The following is a 19,813-nucleotide window of genomic DNA, read 5'->3' as shown; positions in this document are numbered from 1 at the left end:
CTCATACCAGAGAGCCCCATATTAGTGTGTGTGGGGGTAAGCTAGGGGTGGTTGTGTAGGTTTGTGCATACAAGTGTACTATCTCTCATTCTTCTCTGGTCTTTTACGCACCACAAAAACATATGTACACCTGCTCCTCCTCTCTCTCACACACACACACACAGACATGCTTTCCTTTGCCATGTCCCCATGGGACTGCTTAGTAAGTAGTTCAGAGCTCTTGACATGTATCAGGCGAGTCAGGCAGGGGTTCATATCCCATGTGGACTCTGTTGTCCTCTGGAGAGAGAGAGATACCTAACATTGGTGTGCCCTCTTACTTAGGGGAGGGTCACACACACACATCCCATCAACTACTACAACTGACGTGTGTGACTGACGCAAGCAAACACTAGGTCTGACCCCGTTTAGTCGACTGGTTGATTGGTTTGGTCGATAAGCTGTGGTCAACCGAGATTTCTTTTCGAGCAGTTTCATAAAAATAAAAAAATAAAAAATCAACATGCCAATTGCACACCTCAAAACTTGAGACATCTGTGGCATTGTGTTGTGTGACAAAACTGCACATTTTAGATTGTCCTTTTATTTCCCCCAGCACAAGGTGCACCTGTGTTATGATCATGCTGTTTAATCAACTTATTGATATGACACACCTGACAGGTGGATGGATTATGCTCAATAACAGGAATATAAACACATTTGTGCATAACATTTGAGAGAAATAAGCTTTTTGTGCATATGAAACATTAGTGGGATCTTTTATTTCAGCTCATGAAACATGGGACCTACACTTGACATGTTGCGTTTATATTTTTGGTCAGTATAAATGGCTGAAATAATTTTACAGTTTTCAACACGGTCAGCACAATAAACACTTGCTTTGGTGTGGTGCCTTTTCACTGCAGTAGGGAAGAGAGCGAGACAACGTGCGCAAGTCACACAGGCACTCGCTGTCATTCTTTAACACAGCGTGACCATCGGGCTCCTGTGTCATTTGTGTCTTAATTATTTGACCGAACACTGTGCTTAAAGCATTAGACAAGCTCAGTGCATATGTTGTTGTTGACACACATGGTGTCTGTCTATATATGGAAAAATAAGGTTAAACATTTCGACCAATCGATTGGTTGAAAGAACAGGACGACTCTCGGTTGACCCAAGATTTGTTTTAGTCGCGGACAGCCCTAAAACACACAGACCCACTCACTCTAATGGCTGATCCTTAAATGGACAATGCCTGAGGCTCTTCCCTTTCGGGCCCCTCTTAACCCCCCTGACGGGGTCTATTTGATTGACAGCCAGTCACTCCCCTTCGACTCCACAACACGTTAACATGTCACATGGGTGACACATGAGTGAACCGAGCTTGTTGGACGATTCGGTCCTTGGAACCCCCCCCAAAAAAAGCACGCGAGCGTCACTAGTGGTTCGTCACAAAGCGAGCCCCTGTCTTCTCAAATCATCTGACTGGGGTCAGGGTCGAGTGTGACTGGGGTCAGGGTCGAGTGTGACTGGGGTCAGGGTCGAGTGTGACTGGGGTCAGGGTCGAGTGTGACTGGGGTCAGGGTCGAGTCTGACTGGGGTCAGGGTCGAGTCTGACTGGGGTCAGGGTCGAGTCTGACTGGGGTCGAGTCTGACTGGGGTCAGGGTCGGGTCTACGGTCTCCGGAGGTGTGTTTCTCATCTGTATGATGTTTTTAAATGTATAGAAGTCTAGAAGGTGTTTGCGTTCGCGTACGGTATGTGCACCCGCATGTGTGTCTGTGCGTGCCCGTGTGTCTGTCCCTTTAAGTGAATTGAAGTGATGGAAGCGTGTGTGTGAAAGACTGGATATTTATTGACAGCATGGTAAACATCCATCCCTGTCCCCGTGGATGGGCCGAGAGGTGCATATCTGTCTCGCTCTCGTACCGCCCAACACATATCCTTCCTCTGATCTGTCCCACGGATATACACTCCCCTCCATGTGTATTTGCACAGTGAAACTAACATTTTGGCGCTATACTCCAGCATTTCATATTTGAGAGGTAATGTTTCATATTAGGCGACAGTACAGAATGTCAGCTTTTATTGAACGTTTTTTTCATACATATCTGTTTTACCCCCCCCCCCATGTTTTGCCCAATAGGAACTGAATGTGCTTTAATGTCTTAACAGTAAAACAGATGTCTGAAAATACCCTCAAATAAACGCTGACATTCTATTCTGTCGCCTCATAAGACATTTGATCTCAAATCCAAAATGCTGGAGTTTAGGGCCAAATTTAAAAGGTTAGCTTCACTGTCCAAATATGGTGGGGAGTGTATTTACTTTGTAATAAATAGTACTGTGACTTAACTTTTCCTGGTATGTCAGATGGCGTGAGTGGTGGTGGAAAATAGGAGACTTCAGAGGGGGGAAAAGGTCTTACACTAACTAACTTGAAGGGGGTTGGGTGGTACACTACCCGTCTTGGAGGGCAGTGGAAGAATCAGCGAGTGTTGGGGGGTGGTGGGGACAGGGGGTGTGGTTTACAGACGATTGCTCCACACACACGCGCACAGATGATGGCTTCACCGCGATGACAGACGAGGCGTAGCCCCTCGGGCGACACCCGAATCCCCCCCAAATTCCCTACTCCAACCCAACAACCACAATGACCCCTCCGCCCTAGTGACATCATCACTTATCGGGCCCTAGGGTGTCCATGCGTATCTCCTTCAATCTGTCAGTACACCTCTCTCATTCCGCCATCTCATATACCCTCGTATGCCGCTTATTCTAACCCCCCACCCCAACTCAACAACAGAGAAAAACACTTTCTTTCTCTCTAAACGTATGTGAATATCTTTAAAGCCCATTATTGTGATCCACATCAATACTTTCCATATAGGAAACATGAGAAAGCATGGCACAGCTGGCTTAACAGAACAGCACAAATTTAGATCATAAGATTCCTGGCATTTTACATGACTTTTATTGTGTGCTTGTTCATGAACTGGAGGCAAACACATGTAATAGCATGCCCAGACAGGAGGCCCTTAGTAGGAAACACTCTGGCCATCATCACTTCTGAATCCCACAGGCTCTCAAGGCAGCTCTGTTTTTATCCTAAGGAACGCTTCAAGGTCACACACACACCATCTAACCCCTGACAGCAGGTCTGGGACCAGAGGCTGGGTCTCCTTCCTGTAGCATTTGTCCGCTGGACCTGTCAGTCAACACAGAGGGCAGAGCTCATTTCTCTCCCCTCTTTTCTTTCTTTCTGTCCTTTCTTTCTTTCTTTCTGTCCTTTCTTTCTTTCTTTATTTCTTTCTTTATTTCTGTCCTTTCTTTCTTTCTATCCTTTATTTATTTATTTATTTCTCGCCTCTCGCTCTCTTTATTCCTTTCTCTCTCTCTCTCTCTCTCTCTCTCTCTCTTCCCTCATTCTCCATTTTGATATGTCTCTCGCCCTCTCTCACACCACCCTTCTCTCTTTCTCTTCCCCCCCTTAATCTGAGACACTAGTATGTACTCACACTTCCCCGAAACATACGCACACGTTAGAGTATTTGTGATCATACGACACCAACACTATCTCACACGCAGACACACACGACACCACTAAGCTCTCTCTCATACACACACGTGCACACACACCCATGAGCACACAGACATGCCAGTCAGTGTGAGATATTGCACAGAACAGGCCATATTTTTGCTGGGTGGGGCAGTGGAGTGGTACTAATATTGCTAACTGATAGTCCGTGCCAGAATCTGATCTCGCCCTAACTTACTATACATATGTATCTATAAGTGAAACTGCCTGCCTGAGCTTAGCATTGGGTGTTAAACTATATGCTGGTAACTTGAGCACCAAGTTGATGGATAACCGCATGACATTTGGTATGCATTTCAATCTGATATCCTCCCAAAGTCAATTAAAGTGCAGCATTAGCTTAGCATTGGCCATGTTAAGTTGTTAAGTTAGCCTATCGTTGGGCATGTCTATCAGATTCCCACTGGGATGCAGAGGATGATCCCCGGGGGATTTGAATGGGGGGGGGGGGGGTGTTGTACAGCAGAGGGGGGTATAGAAGCCCCAGTATCAGACTCACTGTCAATAACAAGATTAATGGTCTACCGAGTCTCCGTAGGCGGTGGTGGGGGGGGGTGTTAGCTGGAATTAGCCGTCAGGTAAGGAGAAGTGCCGCTTGCCAGAGTCACAGCGGCTGTGGGAAGGGACTAGATAGGGAGAGGCAGGGGATCACAGAGCAGGTAGGGGGAGGAGAGGGACAGATAGCAGCCTGTCTCTAGAGACGCCACACGGTGGGGTGCGGTGTTATGATGGCATTATTTGATCACCCCTAAGAGGATGGGGTGGAGTGGTGCTGTGGTGAGCGTCATGCCGCTCTGTCACTCTGCAGACTAGAGCGTGAGACTGGGTGACGAGAGCAGGAGGTGGAGGTCCGGAGTGGCAGGCACACTAAGATCTACTCTACCCGTCCGTCTCATAGAAGACGTAACAGTCTTCACATCCCAGTCCCGGTCGATCAGATGTAGCAGCTACGTTATAGAAGAAACAGCAGTTGATCTGTTTCGAGGGGGGGGGGGGGGGGGGCTGTTGCTACATAATAGGAGAGCATGGAAATTGTCCATCCGTGGCTGCTGCTGAATCGCAGCCAATCCATGTAGAACTCTGTAGTTATTCGGTGCTTAGAGAGTTTGTGGAGGGTTGCGTGTGTAAGTTCAGTAGCAGTAGCCCAGAGCAGAAGGCGTGAGGTGGGCTTGCTGGGAAAGGTGCAGTGCAGAGTGAATAGACTAGATCATCTGTGGTTTCACAGCATGGAGTTGTGTGTCATCTTGGGATGGATGGGTTTGATCTGTGTGTGTGCGTGTGTGTGTCAGCGTGGGATGAATGGAGGGTGTGCTCTGATTGTAAACCCCAGCAGGTTGTGTTGGTTGAGTGGGTCTGGAAGCAATAGGGACTCAATCTTCTTCTACTAGACCACCGCGAACACACACACACACACACACACAAAAACGGGGGTCTTAATCTTCCTCTAATAGGCCTTTGACAGCAAGATGGGGGAGCGAGAGAGAGTACTACCCTTCTGCCATACCCGCACACAGACTCTCAAGCGTGTAGCTACACTACAAACTGGGGCTGTCATTAAACAACAGCTAAAGCGGAACATCATTGTGAGTCGTTGTTGCGACTAGGTGGACTGTGTGAGGGGTGTTTGGAATAGGACTGAGGGAGGGGTAGATGTGGGGGGTAGGGTGTTGACGGGGAGGCGGTAAGAGGTGCGGGGTGCGGGGCACGGCAGCGGTCTTTGACAAGCCCTATTTGTCATCTGCCAGGAGGCCCGAATAGCTCTGAATGCAATACAGATGACTGCTGGGAAGAGAAGGGACTACAGTCCAGGCAACTAATCCTGCACAACCATGCCACCCCCCCACCTCACACCATGGTTATTATAGTAAATGAAAACTGAAACAAAAACAAAAATTGGAAAAACAATTTAGTAAACTGAAATAAAACATTTAAGAAAAACATTTGAAAAACTATACTGAAACCGTCTTTGGCTGCAAAATGAAATAAAATAAAAACCATCAGTGTTCGTTTTTGTTATTTTCCTTCTGAGGTTTTCAAGCTTTTTTCCCCGAATGGGGTTTCTGAATCTGGCAGGTAAATGCTGCGAGTTGATGGCGTAAAAGCTATTTGAAACATCGCCATCACTGGCTAGTGGTAGCGTGAACCATAGGTGTGAACAATAGCGGCAACAAAAGGTCAAGCTGAAACTAAAAAAAAGATATAAACAAAATAAAAATGGTTTTATTAAACTCAAACTAAATAATTATCGAAAGACTAATAGACTAAAAATAGAAAATCACAAAAATATCATAACCTTGCCTCACACATACACACCGATACATAGGCAGCCTTACCTCATTCATACAGAGGGGCGTGTGTGTGGGCAGGTCCCGTGCGAGCGTGTGTGTTTGGGGTAGGTTCCAGCATGATGTGTGGTGATTCATGGGTAAATGTTTGTCTGAAATGAATTATCCAGCTGATCCAGAGCTGTGTGTGCGCTGCCTGACAAGTGAAACACACTCCCCTTCCCCGGAATGTAAGATAAGAGAGAGAGGGTGGAGGAAGATAAATAATTTTGTTGTGTCATTGCTCCAAGCTGCTATTTGCTTCCTGGTCATGCTTTGTTATTAAATGCTTATTAACATGACAGCAAGCACTTAAAGATATCAGATACAAATAATTGAAATTAAGTAGAAAGGGCACATTGTTGGGTCTCTCTCTCTCTCTCTCGCCTTTGCACTCTCTCACTCTCAATTTCCTTCCTCACTCATTAAGAAGACAAAGTGTTGTCACTGTGAGAGATGGGTGGTACAGGAGAGAGAGAGGGAGGGAGGGCAGGGAGTAAGAAAGAGAGAGATTTTCTTTGTCACTGACATCTCTCATTTTCTCCTGCTGGGTCTCAGCGTTTGTCTGAATGAACAAAAGATGATTTATGTGAGATTTGAGCTGGGAGACTTCTGTTTTAGACCTTCCACAACACAGCTCTGGTTCAGTTGGAGATTCACTTGTATATTTCAACTCTAGAATTGACCCCAAGTTTTTATTTAAATTAGAACCCACTGTATTCATCCCAGTCCTCTCCGATCTTCAGAGTCATCAGTCTTATTCATTCTTCCACAGTCATCAGACACAACCTGAACCGTCACAGTACACTGCCTGATCCTGAAAGCTAAATCATAACTCCTGGCTTTGATAAATCCTCGGGTTTGTTAAATTGGTGTAAAGCAGCAGTTTCAGATCCTAGCGGATGCAAATGCCATCCTTTACTCGGCACAGCGTGTATGTCAGCCAATCCCAGCCATCATAAAGCCATATGATGGATACACACCCAAATAAATAAATAACAAAGACTCCTATTATTTTTTTCTCCTCCTCTCTTTTATGGATCTGAAAAAATGATATAACGAATGAGACTTAAGGAGAGAAATCGGGAGGGAGGGAAAGAGACAGAGGACAGGAATTATTAGGCGCATATATATTTATATATATTTCCTTTGTTATTCTCTTATCTTTACATGTGAAGCTTGTTAAGAGAGCACACCCTGCCTGCCACAGAGTTCTAGGTGCGTGTGGGCGCCCTGCGCATGTGTGTCTGTGTCCTATTTGTGTTGTTTCTGCTAACTTGACCCTGAACCCAGGCTTGACCCTAAACCCAGGCTTGACCCCAGGCTTGACCCTAAACCCAGGCTTGACCCTAGGCTTGACCCTAAACCCAGGCTTGACCCTAAATCCAGGCTTGACCCCAGGCTTGACCCTAAGCCCAGGCTTGACCCTGAACCCAGGCTTGACCCTGAACCCAGGCTTGACCCTGAACCCAGGCTTGACCCTGAACCCAGGCTTGACCCTGAACCCAGGCTTGTCAGCCAATCCCCCAGTGGTGCATTGACACGTTGTAGTTTGTACCTATGAGTTAGCTTGGGCATATGCACAAATGCCATGACCTGTGTTGGTTTCTTGACCTGTCAATCTGATGTCAATCACTTCCTCTGTCTTCCCCAGGTCCCGCCTCTCTGTCGATGCATAGCCAATTGTCTCAGCGGGTTTTCAGGACACGCTATAAGATAGTGACGCGCCTGGGCGGAGCCACCTCGCACACACCCCACTATAGCCACGCCCTCTCCTGGAGAGCCAAGAGGATCCATACGGCCAGGTAATGCGTACACACACACACACACACACACACACACACACACGCGCTCACAAATACTGCATACAGTGTTCCACTATTTGAAAGCTCTGTAACACATGGTACGTAACACACACAGGCCCACACACACACTATGGTTCTTATGTTTAGTGTGTCTCCCTTCTTAATATCACTCAGCAGCACCATAACCCAGGAAGGAGGGCCTGTCTTTAAAGTAGCAGACAGGTGTGCCGTTGTGTGCTAGCCTGTGCGTGGAGCGGAGAGGGACCCCGAGAATGTATGGAGCTTATTTTTGCACAGTAGATGACCCAGGGAATGAACCGTTTACACCGGTCCTCTGCTCTGTACGCTCTGAGCATGAATTTACACCTCTTACAATGGGATCTCAGAGAACAACCCATCAGAAGGGAGGGGGCTCTTCTCCGAACGTCATTACCACCTCCCGTCTCTCTTTTCCTCTCTGTCTTTATTTCTCTCTTTCTGCCTTTCACCCTTTCATTTTGAGAATGAGGGAATTCACTGAAATGAAGCTAAACGCATTTACTTAATAAGCACTCAATGAACATGTGATTTACAGGGCTCCAACTTAACCCCTCGCTCTTTATCCCTCCTCGTGTCTTTACCGCGCTCATCCTCACATCCATTCTATCCATCCTGTCCTCCTTTCTCCCTGGACGTGAGAAAGATGCTCGGTGCTAAAACAGAGATTCTAGAAAGTAAACGATATAAATGAGATGAGGGGAAGGTACGAAGTGGATGATATGAAGTGGTTATGAGGTCATAACTGGGGGACGGAGGGAGAGGTAATGAATCCCTATGATGATCTCATTATTGGCCCGACGTGCAATAAGTTCATGTGTTATTCATGACCTCATCACCGTGGGACGGACAGTTAGACAGTTAGTTAATGTTTTATTGTGATTGTTATTAACATTGACGTATGGTTTTATTGCGCCGTTAGTTAAAAGGTAATATGTTTATGCAGTTGGTTAATGTATTATTCCACTAATATGATAGGCCTGTGAAATGGCTTAGTGTCTTAATGATACTCTGTTTTCCTAAGCCTCGTAATGGGCTGTGGCGGGAGGAGATCACAAGCTGTTGCATATCGCGCAGGCACGCGCACAGACACACACACACACACACACTGTTGTGTTCACAGCGCGATGGGTTCATTTGGAGGTGCAGTGTGCTCTGCAGGTGTGCGTTTTGTCTCTGTGGCTGTGGCCGCCAGCTGTGGGCGAGTGTTTGCAGGTGTCTGTAGCCGTGTGAGACGTCCACCGATGCAGACACACTGGCTCCCATGACAAGGGGACACACATGGCTACAGTTCAGCTTGGGGAGATGCAGTAGTTTCTCTCTCTCTCTCTCTCAAATTCAAATTCAAGCTGCTTTATTGGCATGAAAAACATTGTGTCAATATTGCCAAAGCAACAATGTATACAATATCTCTCTCTCTCCCCGTCAGGAAGATTATGTTACTGTATGCCAGTTTGGATGTGTGTGTTCTTCATGTGTTACACAGTTATCTTAATTGCCCCTATGTGAGTTTTTTGGTGTTGTGTGTTTGGTTGTATGTCTGTTTGTGGTGTCTCATTTTGTGTAGTTCAGGTTGAGCTTGGTGAAACAGTGGGACTGGCTGCATGAGGCTGAGAATGAAGCTCGGGCCTCTGGTGACTTATTACTATTCATTTAGCCGCTGCAGTAAATATTGATTCATCAAGGGATTTTCAATTTGAGCCTCGCGACATCCTGTGAAATATCACCAGGTCTGGAGATTGGGGGGGCGGAGGGGGGCTGGACAGGTCCCCTGGGAGAGAGGACGTTCTCCTAAGACCCCCCCCCCCCACTTACTCCCCTCACTACCTCAATCTGTCTGACTCTCTCTAGCACCCCTGAACCTTTTATTAGTTCTATCCTAAGCCATCTAAGCAGTCCTAGCTCATCTATAGCAGTCTCGTCTCATCTTACCCCCTGCACCGAGTTCTGTCCTACCTCTGCAGCCTTCTCATATCATCCCCACTCGGTGTCCCCAAAGCTTTAGAGAGGCCCAAGATGTTGCCTCACTGTAGCCTCACTGTAAATATGGTTCATTCTGATTTCCATAGTGGGGCTGATGCCCTTGGCACAGAGTGTCTAGCGCCAGCCACACATGATCAGTGGGCACCTCTACCTATCTGAGCACTCCTGTCACCCTTAACTCCCCTCTCTCTACTCTGTTAGTCTCCCACCCAGACCCAAGGGAAGTGAGCTGACCTGTCCCGTACCCAGCATGCCGTGCGGTTCTCAGTGTGGTGTCAGCTGTAATGGGCATTGTGGGTGATTGAGTGCTAGGGGAGGCGGGGTATTCCAGCCCCCGCCACCAGGAAATAGATATAATCTCAACATTAAGGCCATTAATAGTAGCCAGAGTTGAATTAAGAACGCCGTAAAACATGCAGCGCATCGCAGGATAAATGACTGTCCCCTCCCTCGCTCCAGCCGTCCCTCGCTCTAGCCCTCCCTCGCTCCAGCCCTCCCTCACTCCAGCCCTCCCTCGCTCCAGCCATCCCTCGCTCCAGCCCTCCCTCGCTCCAGCCGTCCCTCGCTCCAGCCGTCCCTCGCTCCAGCCCTCCCTCACTCCAGCCGTCCCTCGCTCCAGCCGTCCCTCGCTCCAGCTCTCCCTCGCTCCAGCCCCCCCTCGCTCCAGCCGTCCCTTGCTCCGCCCGTCTTCTCCATCCCTTCTTTTCTCGCCTACTCTGTTGCTTATTTGCCTCCCTCATGTTCTATGTTTTCCCTCTTTCTCCCTATCCATATCGTTGTGTTGCTGCTCGCCTTTTTCTTTTCATTGTCTGTCCATCCACCTCTTATTGTGTCTCTTCTCATCCTCACCTCATTTTCATACCTTTTCAGTATCACCTTATCTCTGCTTCTCAGCTCTTTTCCACCTGCCTCACTCTCTTGCACGCGCTATCATCTTGTCAGTTCTCTTTGGGAGTTCATGGTGCTCGATTGTTTGTTTTTGAGCTACTATTGTGACACACACACACACACACACACACACACACACACACACATATGGTCTCTCATCTCGTCTAGTGCTCCTCGATTAATCAGGATGTGGGAGGCGGCAATAAAGGCTGCTCCGCTCTCCTCTCCTTTCTCCCATCACTTACACACTCATTCACTCCTCCACTCAGCCCTCCTTCACGCCAGTTCATATGGCAGTTTTACTCTTCTACTCGTCACTTATCATATCTATCCCCCTATCGCTTTCTCATGTATCCCTTCTTACTCGCGGTCCATTCTAACGGTCATGTTTTTACTTCTCTTTTGCTCTTTTCTAGTCCCCCCTCTTTCTCACACCCGTACACTCTCATCTACAGATTCCTGATTGTCTTAATTTGATGTTGTTTTGCCCCAGAGGTGTCCCTTACTCTCTTACGATTAGTGTCGATTGAATTGTCTTAATGCGTAACGAGTGTGTTTAGGACCACTGTTACTGCATTGCTGTAAGCAGAGTGCAGTCCTCCTCTCCTCGCTCTAGGAAGGAGCTAGACTGTTTGCGCTGCTCAGTCTGTTCCAAGGGTAACTGTTTCCCCAGTATGAGCTTACTAATGCTTTCGCTGCAAGCAAACAGGCCAGAGCAGCATTATTCAGAGCACTCGCGCGACCCCCAAATTCTTCCCTGTCACCAAAACAAAAGTCTGATCGTTCATCAACGGCAGTAGTAGTGCTGAATCGCTCTCTCCTTCATCTGTGTGTCGCGCATGGTGAGAGCTGTACACACAAACACACACACGCACAATTTCACAGGCATGCAAACACTCAGAATATACTCACAAGAGAGTTCCTCTCTGCTATTTTCTCCACCTCTTCCACCTCCTCCTCTGCTCCTCTACACTCACCACCTACAGCTCTGTGGGATCATGGTCCATGGGGTCAACTTACCCCTGCTGTAAATTTACAGTGCATTCGGAACCCTTGACTTTTCCTACATTTTGTTACTAAAATGGATTAAATAAAATATTTTCCTCGTCAATTTGCACACAATACCCCATAATGAAAAAGCGAAAACAGGGTTTTAGACATTTGCAAATGTATTAAAAATAAACACAGAAATAAATGATTTACATAAGTATTCAGACCCTTTGCTATGAGACTCTACATTTATATCAGGTGCATCCTGTTTCCATTGATCATCCTTTAAATGTTTCTACAACTTTATTGGAGTCCACCTGTGGTAAATTCTATTGATTGGACATGATTTGGAAAGGCACAGAGGCACCTGTTTATTTAAGGTCCCACTGTTGACAGTGCATGTCAGAGCAAAAAGCAAGCCATGAGGTCGAAGGAATTGTCCGTAGAGCTCCGAGACAGGACTGTGTCGAGGCACAGATCTGGGGAAGGGTACCAAAACATTTCTGCAGCATTGAAGGTCCCCAAGAATGCAGTGGCCTCATCATTCTTAAATGGAAGAAGTTTTGAACCACCAAGACTCTTCCGAAGAAGGGCCTTTGTCGGGGTGGTGACCAAGAACCCGATGGTCACTCTGACAGAGCTCCAGAGTTCCTCTGTGTAAATGGGATAACCTTCCAGAAGGACCTAAAGGACTCTCAGACCATGAGAAACAAGATTCTCTGGTCTGATGAAACCAAGATTGAACTCTTTGGCCTGAATGCCAAGTGTCACGGCTGGAGGAAATCCTGCACCATCCCTATGTTAAAGCGTGGTGGTGACAGCATCATGCTGTGGGTTTGTTTTTCAGCGGCAGGGACTGGGAGACTAGTCAGGATAGAGGGAAAGATGATCTGAGGTCCTTGATGAAAAACTGCTCCAGAATGCTCAGAATTTCAGACTGTGGGGGAATGTTCACCTTCACAACTACACACCTACACACACACACCTACACCTACACACACACCTACGTGCACGCACGCACGCACACACACAGCTCAAAATCTCTCTTCTCCCCCATAGTTTGTCCCATTAATTAATCGCCATGGTGATTGAGATGATGTGTGTGCAGCCAGGATGTGTCCCCCAGGGCTGCTGGGGAGCAGAGTGGTATATTGGCGTGTTGGTGAAAAGGCTCCCCCTGAAACGAACGTGCTGTCTGGCAGGGGAGGATTTGTGTGGCGGACAGGCCTGGAGTACCTTTGATAACAGATCTCTTGCTTTGGGGTCAAGGGCGGCACAGGAATAGGTCAAGGAGAGAGAAGAGGGGATAAGGAAAGAGAAGAGAGATGGCTCTCTCTTCTCCTCCGGTTGTGTCACTTGGGGCTTTTTTCAATTCTCTCTATCTCTCCCTCCCTCCCTTTCCCCTCGTTCCATCCTCCCTCCTCCTCTCTCTCTCTCTCTCTCATTAATAGGGAGATTACATTGCGATAGTAGTGGAAATAGTGGTGGTGTACAGGAAGTAATATGTATAATGTTCTGTAATGATGTTGTGCTGGAGGGGGAAACTCATTCAGACAGCTGCCTACCTCACATTACTACCCTCATTCACACACACACACACACACACACACACACACACACACACACACACACACACACACACACACACACACACACACACACGCATACAGACACTCATGATGCACTCTTTTATAGGCATACACTTTCTTTCATACTGTATGTATGCTCGCACACACTCAACCACACACCTTGCCATTTTTCCCCAATACTCCCTCACCAGGTGTCTAGTCCCCCCCCCCCCCCCCCCTCCTCCTCCCCTCCCAAGTCCTGCACCATGTGTCAGGGTTAACTGCTGTCTATGTTAAGTGTTCATGCCATATCCACATTAACCTCCATGATGGCTCCTCTGGCTGTTGGGCCCTGCTAAAGCCTCCCTGGGAGGCAGTCACTGCTCCTACATTAGCCTCCATTATGGCTCCCTGGGCTCCAGTTGCCCTGTGTAGGGCACACACTGATCTTATATTTGTGAAACTGAGTGTCTCTGCTGGTGAGTTATGGCCTGGTGCGGGAGAGGGTGAGAGGTAGCTAACTAGCGATCTCGCTGGCTGTGTGTCCTTGTGTGTGATTCTCTGTGTGTGGTTCTCTGTGTGTGTTTCTGTGTCTGTTATTGTGTAACTGTAGTTGTAGTGTGTGAGTGTTTACCTTAGCGTAGTTGTTTATGTGTGTGTTTGGGGTCCCCGCTCTGTTCGCTGTAATGGGAGGCATGAACTCTGACTCCAAACACATTGCCAGCCCATCTGAACTACAGCAGCATATTACCTCCAGCGCACTGCACACCAGTCCCAATCCCACCCAAATAAAAGTGACAGGCCAGTACAATGTATTGCCATAACCCCTGCCCCCCCCCCCTCCCCCCCACACACACACACACACAGTTACACACACACAGTTACACACATAGCACAGAGGGTGACTTCCTTCGCTTCTGCATGTCATTTTGTGAATATTTATTTGTGTGTATTCTGTAGGCTTGTGTGTGTGTGTGTGTGTGTGTGTGTGCGACTGCATTTGTGTGTGTCTGTTCGGCACCACGCGTTGCTTCAGGACCCGAGGGCAGCCCTCCCTGCTCTGGCCTCCTGCCCTGTCTATTATCTCATTGATTTCCTCCTCTTTTCAATTCTCTCCATTTCCACACTGCCGCCCTTTCCATTAGGGCGGCAATTTAACAGAGTGCTGTGACACGGGAGAGAAAGAGGGAGGTGAGGAGGGAGGGTAGGACTGGGAAGCGTAAAGAGGGAGATGAGAAGGGGAGATAAAGTAGAAGAGGAGTGCAAAAGACAGGCAGAAAGAGAAGGGGTGTGGATATGGTGGGGAAGTGAGCATATTACAAGAGCAGTATCATTCAGCTCATTACTACTTTGTGGTTATTCCAAATTGATATTATTGCCCAAGTACTGCGTTCTCCAGGAGTTATCATACCATGATGTTTCCTCCCATAGAAAATACTATCCCAAAACCTGGACTTGTCAAACTGTTCAAGCAAGATGTTCTGTGTATCCATGTATGCTTTTCCTAATGCTTTGCCAATTTCTCCCTCCTCACTCTATTCTGCTTTTTCTCTCCTGTCTCTCTGTCTCTCTCTCTCTCTGTCTCTCTCTCTGTCTCTCTGTCTCTCTCTGTCTCTCTCTGTCTCTCTCTGTCTCTCTCTGTCTCTCTCTCTGTCTCTGTCTCTCTGTCTCTCTCTGTCTCTGTCTCTCTGTCTCTGTCTCTCTGTCTCTGTCTCTCTCTCTCTGTCTCTCTCTCTGTCTCTGTCTCTCTCTCCAGGAGTGTGCTCCAGAGTCGTCTGCGTCCCCCCGGACAGGACAGGCACCCCCCGGCCCAACACTGGACAGGCAGAGGGCTGGGCATGCGCTGGATTGGCGGAAACCTTTACAGCGTCTCAGCCAATAAGCTGTCCCGCACTGTGACAACCAGTGCGCCAATCAACAGGACAGGTACCACACACACACACACCTTATAAATACAGTTTGAAGTCGGAAGTTTACATACACTAAAACTCATTTTTCAACTACCACAAATTTCTTGTTAACAAACTATAGTTTTGGTAAGTTGGTTAGGAAATCTACTTTGTGCATGACTCAAGTAATTTTTCCAACAATTATTTACAGACAGATTATTTCACATAATTCACTGTATCACAATTCCAGTGGGTCAGAAGTTTACATACACTAATTTAACTGTGCCTTTAAACAGCTTCGAAAATTCCAGAAAATGATGTCATGGCTTTAGAAGCTTCTGATAGGCTAATTGACATAATTTGAGTAAATTGTGGATGTATTTCAAGGACTACCTTCAAACTCAGTGCCTCTTTGCTTGACATCAGGGGAAAATCAAAAGAAATCTGCCAAGACCTCAGAAAAAAAATTGTGGACCTCCACAAGTCTGGTTCATCCTTGGGAGCAATTTCCAAATGCCTGAAGGTACCACATTCATCTGTACAATCAATAGTACGCAAGTATAAACACCATGGGACCACGCAGCCATCATACCGCTCAGGAAGGAGACACATTCTGTCTCTTAAAGATTAACGGTCTTTGTTACAAAAAGTGCAAATCAATCCCAGAACAACAGCAATGGACCTTGTGATGATGCTGGAGGAAACAGGTACAAAAGTATCTATATCCACAGTAAAACGAGTCCTATATCGACATAACCTGAAAGGCAGCTCGGTAAGGAAGAAGCCAATACTCCAAAACCGCCATAAAAAAACCAGTCTACGGTTTGCAACTGCACATAGGGACAAAGATTGTCCTCTGGTGTCCTCTGGTCTGATGAAACAAAAATAGAACTGCAAGGCCATAATGACCATCATTATGTTTGGAGAAAAAAGAGGGAGGCTTGCCAGCCAAAGGACACCATCCCAACCGTGAAGCATGGGGGTGGCAGCATCATGTGGGGGTGCTTTTCTGCAGGAGGGACTGGTGTACTTCACAAAATAGATGGCATCATGATGCAAGAAGATTATTTGGATACATTTAAGCAACATGTCATGACATCAGTCAGGAAGTTAATGCTTGGTCGCAAATGGGTCTTCCAAATGGACAATTACCCCAAGCATACAGTGCCTTGCGAAGGTATTCGGCCCCCTTGAACTTTGCGACCTTTTGCCACATTTCAGGCTTCAAACATAAAGATATAAAACTGTATTTGTTTGTGAAGAATCAACAACAAGTGGGACACAATCATGAAGTGGAACGACATTTATTGGATATTTCAAACTTTTTTAACAAATCAAAAACTGAAAAATTGGGCGTGCAAAATTATTCAGCCCCTTTACTTTCAGTGCAGCAAACTCTCTCCAGAAGTTCAGTGAGGATCTCTGAATGATCCAATGTTGACCTAAATGACTAATGATGATAAATACAATCCACCTGTGTGTAATCAAGTCTCCGTATAAATGCACCTGCACTGTGATAGTCTCAGAGGTCCGTTAAAAGCGCAGAGAGCATCATGAAGAACAAGGAACACAACAGGCAGGTCCGAGATACTGTTGTGAAGAAGTTTAAAGTCGGATTTGGATACAAAAAGATTTCCCAAGCTTTAAACAACCCAAGGAGCACTGTGCAAGCGATAATATTGAAATGGAAGGAGTATCAGACCACTGCAAATCTACCAAGACCTGGCCGTCCCTCTAAACTTTCAGCTCATACAAGGAGAAGACTGATCAGAGATGCAGCCAAGAGGCCCATGATCACTCTGGATGAACTGCAGAGATCTACAGCTGAGGTGAGAGACTCTGTCCATAGGACAACAATCAGTCGTATATTGCACAAATCTGGCCTTTATGGAAGAGTGGCAAGAAGAAAGCCATTTCTTAAAGATATCCATAAAAAGTGTCGTTTAAAGTTTGCCACAAGCCACCTGGGAGACACACCAAACATGTGGAAGAAGGTGCTCTGGTCAGATTAAACCAAAATTGAACTTTTTGGCAACAATGCAAAACGTAATGTTTGGCGTAAAAGCAACACAGCTGAACACACCATCCCCACTGTCAAACATGGTGGTGGCAGCATCATGGTTTGGGTCTGCTTTTCTTCAGCAGGGACAGGGAAGATGGTTAAAATTGATGGGAAGATGGATGGAGCCAAATACAGGACCATTCTGGAAGAAAACCTGATGGAATCTGCAAAAGACCTGAGATTGGGACGGAGATTTGTCTTCCAACAAGACAATGATCCAAAACATAAAGCAAAATCTACAATGGAATGGTTCAAAAATAAACATATCCAGGTGTTAGAATGGCCAAGTCAAAGTCCAGACCTGAATCCAATCGAGAATCTGTGGAAAGAACTGAAAACTGCTGTTCACAAATGCTCTCCATCCAACCTCACTGAGCTCGAGCTGTTTTGCAAGGAGGAATGGGAAAACATTTCAGTCTCTCGATGTGCAAAACTGATAGAGACATACCCACAGTCCTTTCTAATCGACCTGGCCCGGGTATCCTGGAAGGACATTGACCTCATCCCGTCAGTTGAGGATGCCTGGTCTTTCTTTAAAAGTAACTTCCTCACCATTTTAGATAAGCATGCTCCGTTCAAAAAATGCAGAACTAAGAACAGATATAGCCCCTGGTTCACTCCAGACCTGACTGCCCTTGACCAGCACAAAAACATCCTGTGGCGGACTGCGCTAACATCGAATAGTCCCCGCGATATGCAACTGTTCAGGGAAGTCAGGAACCAATACACACAGTCAGTCAGGAAAGCTAAAGCCAACTTCTTCAGGCAGAAGTTTGCATCCTGTAGCTCCAACTCCAAAAAGTTCTGGGACACTGTGAAGTCCATGGAGAACAAGAGCACCTCCTCCCAGCTGCCCACTGCACTGAGACTAGGTAACATGGTCACCACCGATAAATCCATGATTATCGAAAACTTCAACAAGCATTTCTCAACGGCTGGCCATGCCTTCCGCCTGGCTACTCCAACCTCGGACAACAGCTCCCCCCCCCCCCGCAGCTACTCGCCCAAGCCTCTCCAGGTTCTCCTTTACCCAAATCCAGATAGCAGACGTCCTGAAAGAGCTGCAAAACCTGGACCCGTACAAATCAGCTGGGCTGGACAATCTGGACCCTCTATTCCTGAAACTATCCGCCGCCATTGTCGCAACCCCTATTACCAGCCTGTTCAACCTCTCTTTCATATCGTCTGAGATCCCCAAGGATTGGAAAGCTGCCGCAGTCATCCCCCTCTTCAAAGGGGGCGACACCCTGGACCCAAACTGTTACAGACCCATATCCATCCTGCCCTGCCTATCTAAGGTCTTCGAAAGCCAAGTCAACAAACAGGTCACTGACCATCTTGAATCCCACCGTACCTTCTCCGCTGTGCAATCTGGTTTCCGAGCCGGTCACGGGTGTACCTCAGCCACGCTCAAGGTACTAAACGATATCATAACCGCCATCGATAAAAGACAGTACTGTGCAGCCGTCTTCATAGACCTTGCCAAGGCTTTCGACTCTGTCAATCACCGTATTCTTATCGGCAGACTCAGTAGCCTCGGTTTTTCGGATGACTGCCTTGCCTGGTTCACCAATTACTTTGCAGACAGAGTTCAGTGTGTCAAATCGGAGGGCATGCTGTCCGGTCCTCTGGCAGTCTCTATGGGGGTGCCACAGGGTTCAATTCTCGGGCCGACTCTTTTCTCTGTATATATCAATGATGTTTCTCATGCTGCGGGCGATTCCCTGATCCACCTCTACGCAGACGACACCATTCTATATACTTCCGGCCCGTCCTTGGACACTGTGCTATCTAACCTCCAAACGAGCTTCAATGCCATACAGCACTCCTTCCGTGGCCTCCAACTGCTCTTAAACGCTAGTAAAACCAAATGCATGCTTTTCAACCGTTCGCTGCCTGCACCCGCACGCCTGACCAGCATCACCACCCTGGATGGTTCCGACCTTGAATATGTGGACATCTATAAGTACCTAGGTGTCTGGCTAGACTCTAAACTCTCCTTCCAGACCCATATCAAACATCTCCAATCGAAAATCAAATCAAGAGTCGGCTTTCTATTCCGCAACAAAGCCTCCTTCACTCACGCCGCCAAACTTACCCTAGTAAAACTGACTATCCTACCGATCCTCGACTTCGGCGACGTCATCTACAAAATTGCCTCCAACACTCTACTCAGCAAACTGGATGCAGTTTATCACAGTGCCATCCGTTTTGTCACTAAAGCACCTTATACCACCCACCACTGCGACTTGTATGCTCTAGTCGGCTGGCCCTCGCTACATATTCGTCGCCAGACCCACTGGCTCCAGGTCATCTACAAGTCCATGCTAGGTAAAGCTCCGCCTTATCTCAGTTCACTGGTTACGATGGCAACACCCATCCGTAGCACGCGCTCCAGCAGGTGTATCTCACTGATCATCCCTAAAGCCAACACCTCATTTGGCCGCCTTTCGTTCCAGTTCTCTGCTGCCTGTGACTGGAACGAATTGCAAAAATCGCTGAAGTTGGAGACTTTTATCTCCCTCACCAACTTCAAACATCTGCTATCTGAGCAGCTAACCGATCGCTGCAGCTGTACATAGTCTATTGGTAAATAGCCCACCCATTTTCACCTACCTCATCCCCATACTGTTTTTATTTATTTATTTTAATTTTTCTGCTCTTTTGCACACCAATATCTCTACCTGTA

At 47.1% G+C, this 19,813-nt stretch overlaps 1 protein-coding gene across 1 annotated transcript in view; it reads left to right on the top strand.

Moving 5' to 3' along the window:
• zc3h3 (zinc finger CCCH-type containing 3) overlaps positions 1–19,813 on the top strand; it is an 83,645-nt gene that overhangs the window by 38,964 nt on the left and 24,868 nt on the right. Inside the window, exons 4-5 of the mRNA XM_021599624.2 lie at positions 7,558–7,708; positions 14,930–15,099. Of these exons, the coding sequence (XP_021455299.2) occupies positions 7,558–7,708; positions 14,930–15,099 (321 nt within the window). The remainder of the gene's footprint in view (positions 1–7,557; positions 7,709–14,929; positions 15,100–19,813) is intronic.

The sequence above is a fragment of the Oncorhynchus mykiss genome, chromosome 30, assembly GCF_013265735.2.
Source record: "Oncorhynchus mykiss isolate Arlee chromosome 30, USDA_OmykA_1.1, whole genome shotgun sequence".
NCBI classification, from domain to species: domain Eukaryota; kingdom Metazoa; phylum Chordata; class Actinopteri; order Salmoniformes; family Salmonidae; genus Oncorhynchus; species Oncorhynchus mykiss.
Note: the sequence above shows the minus strand (reverse complement) of the source record. Positions and strands in the feature narration are given on the sequence as shown.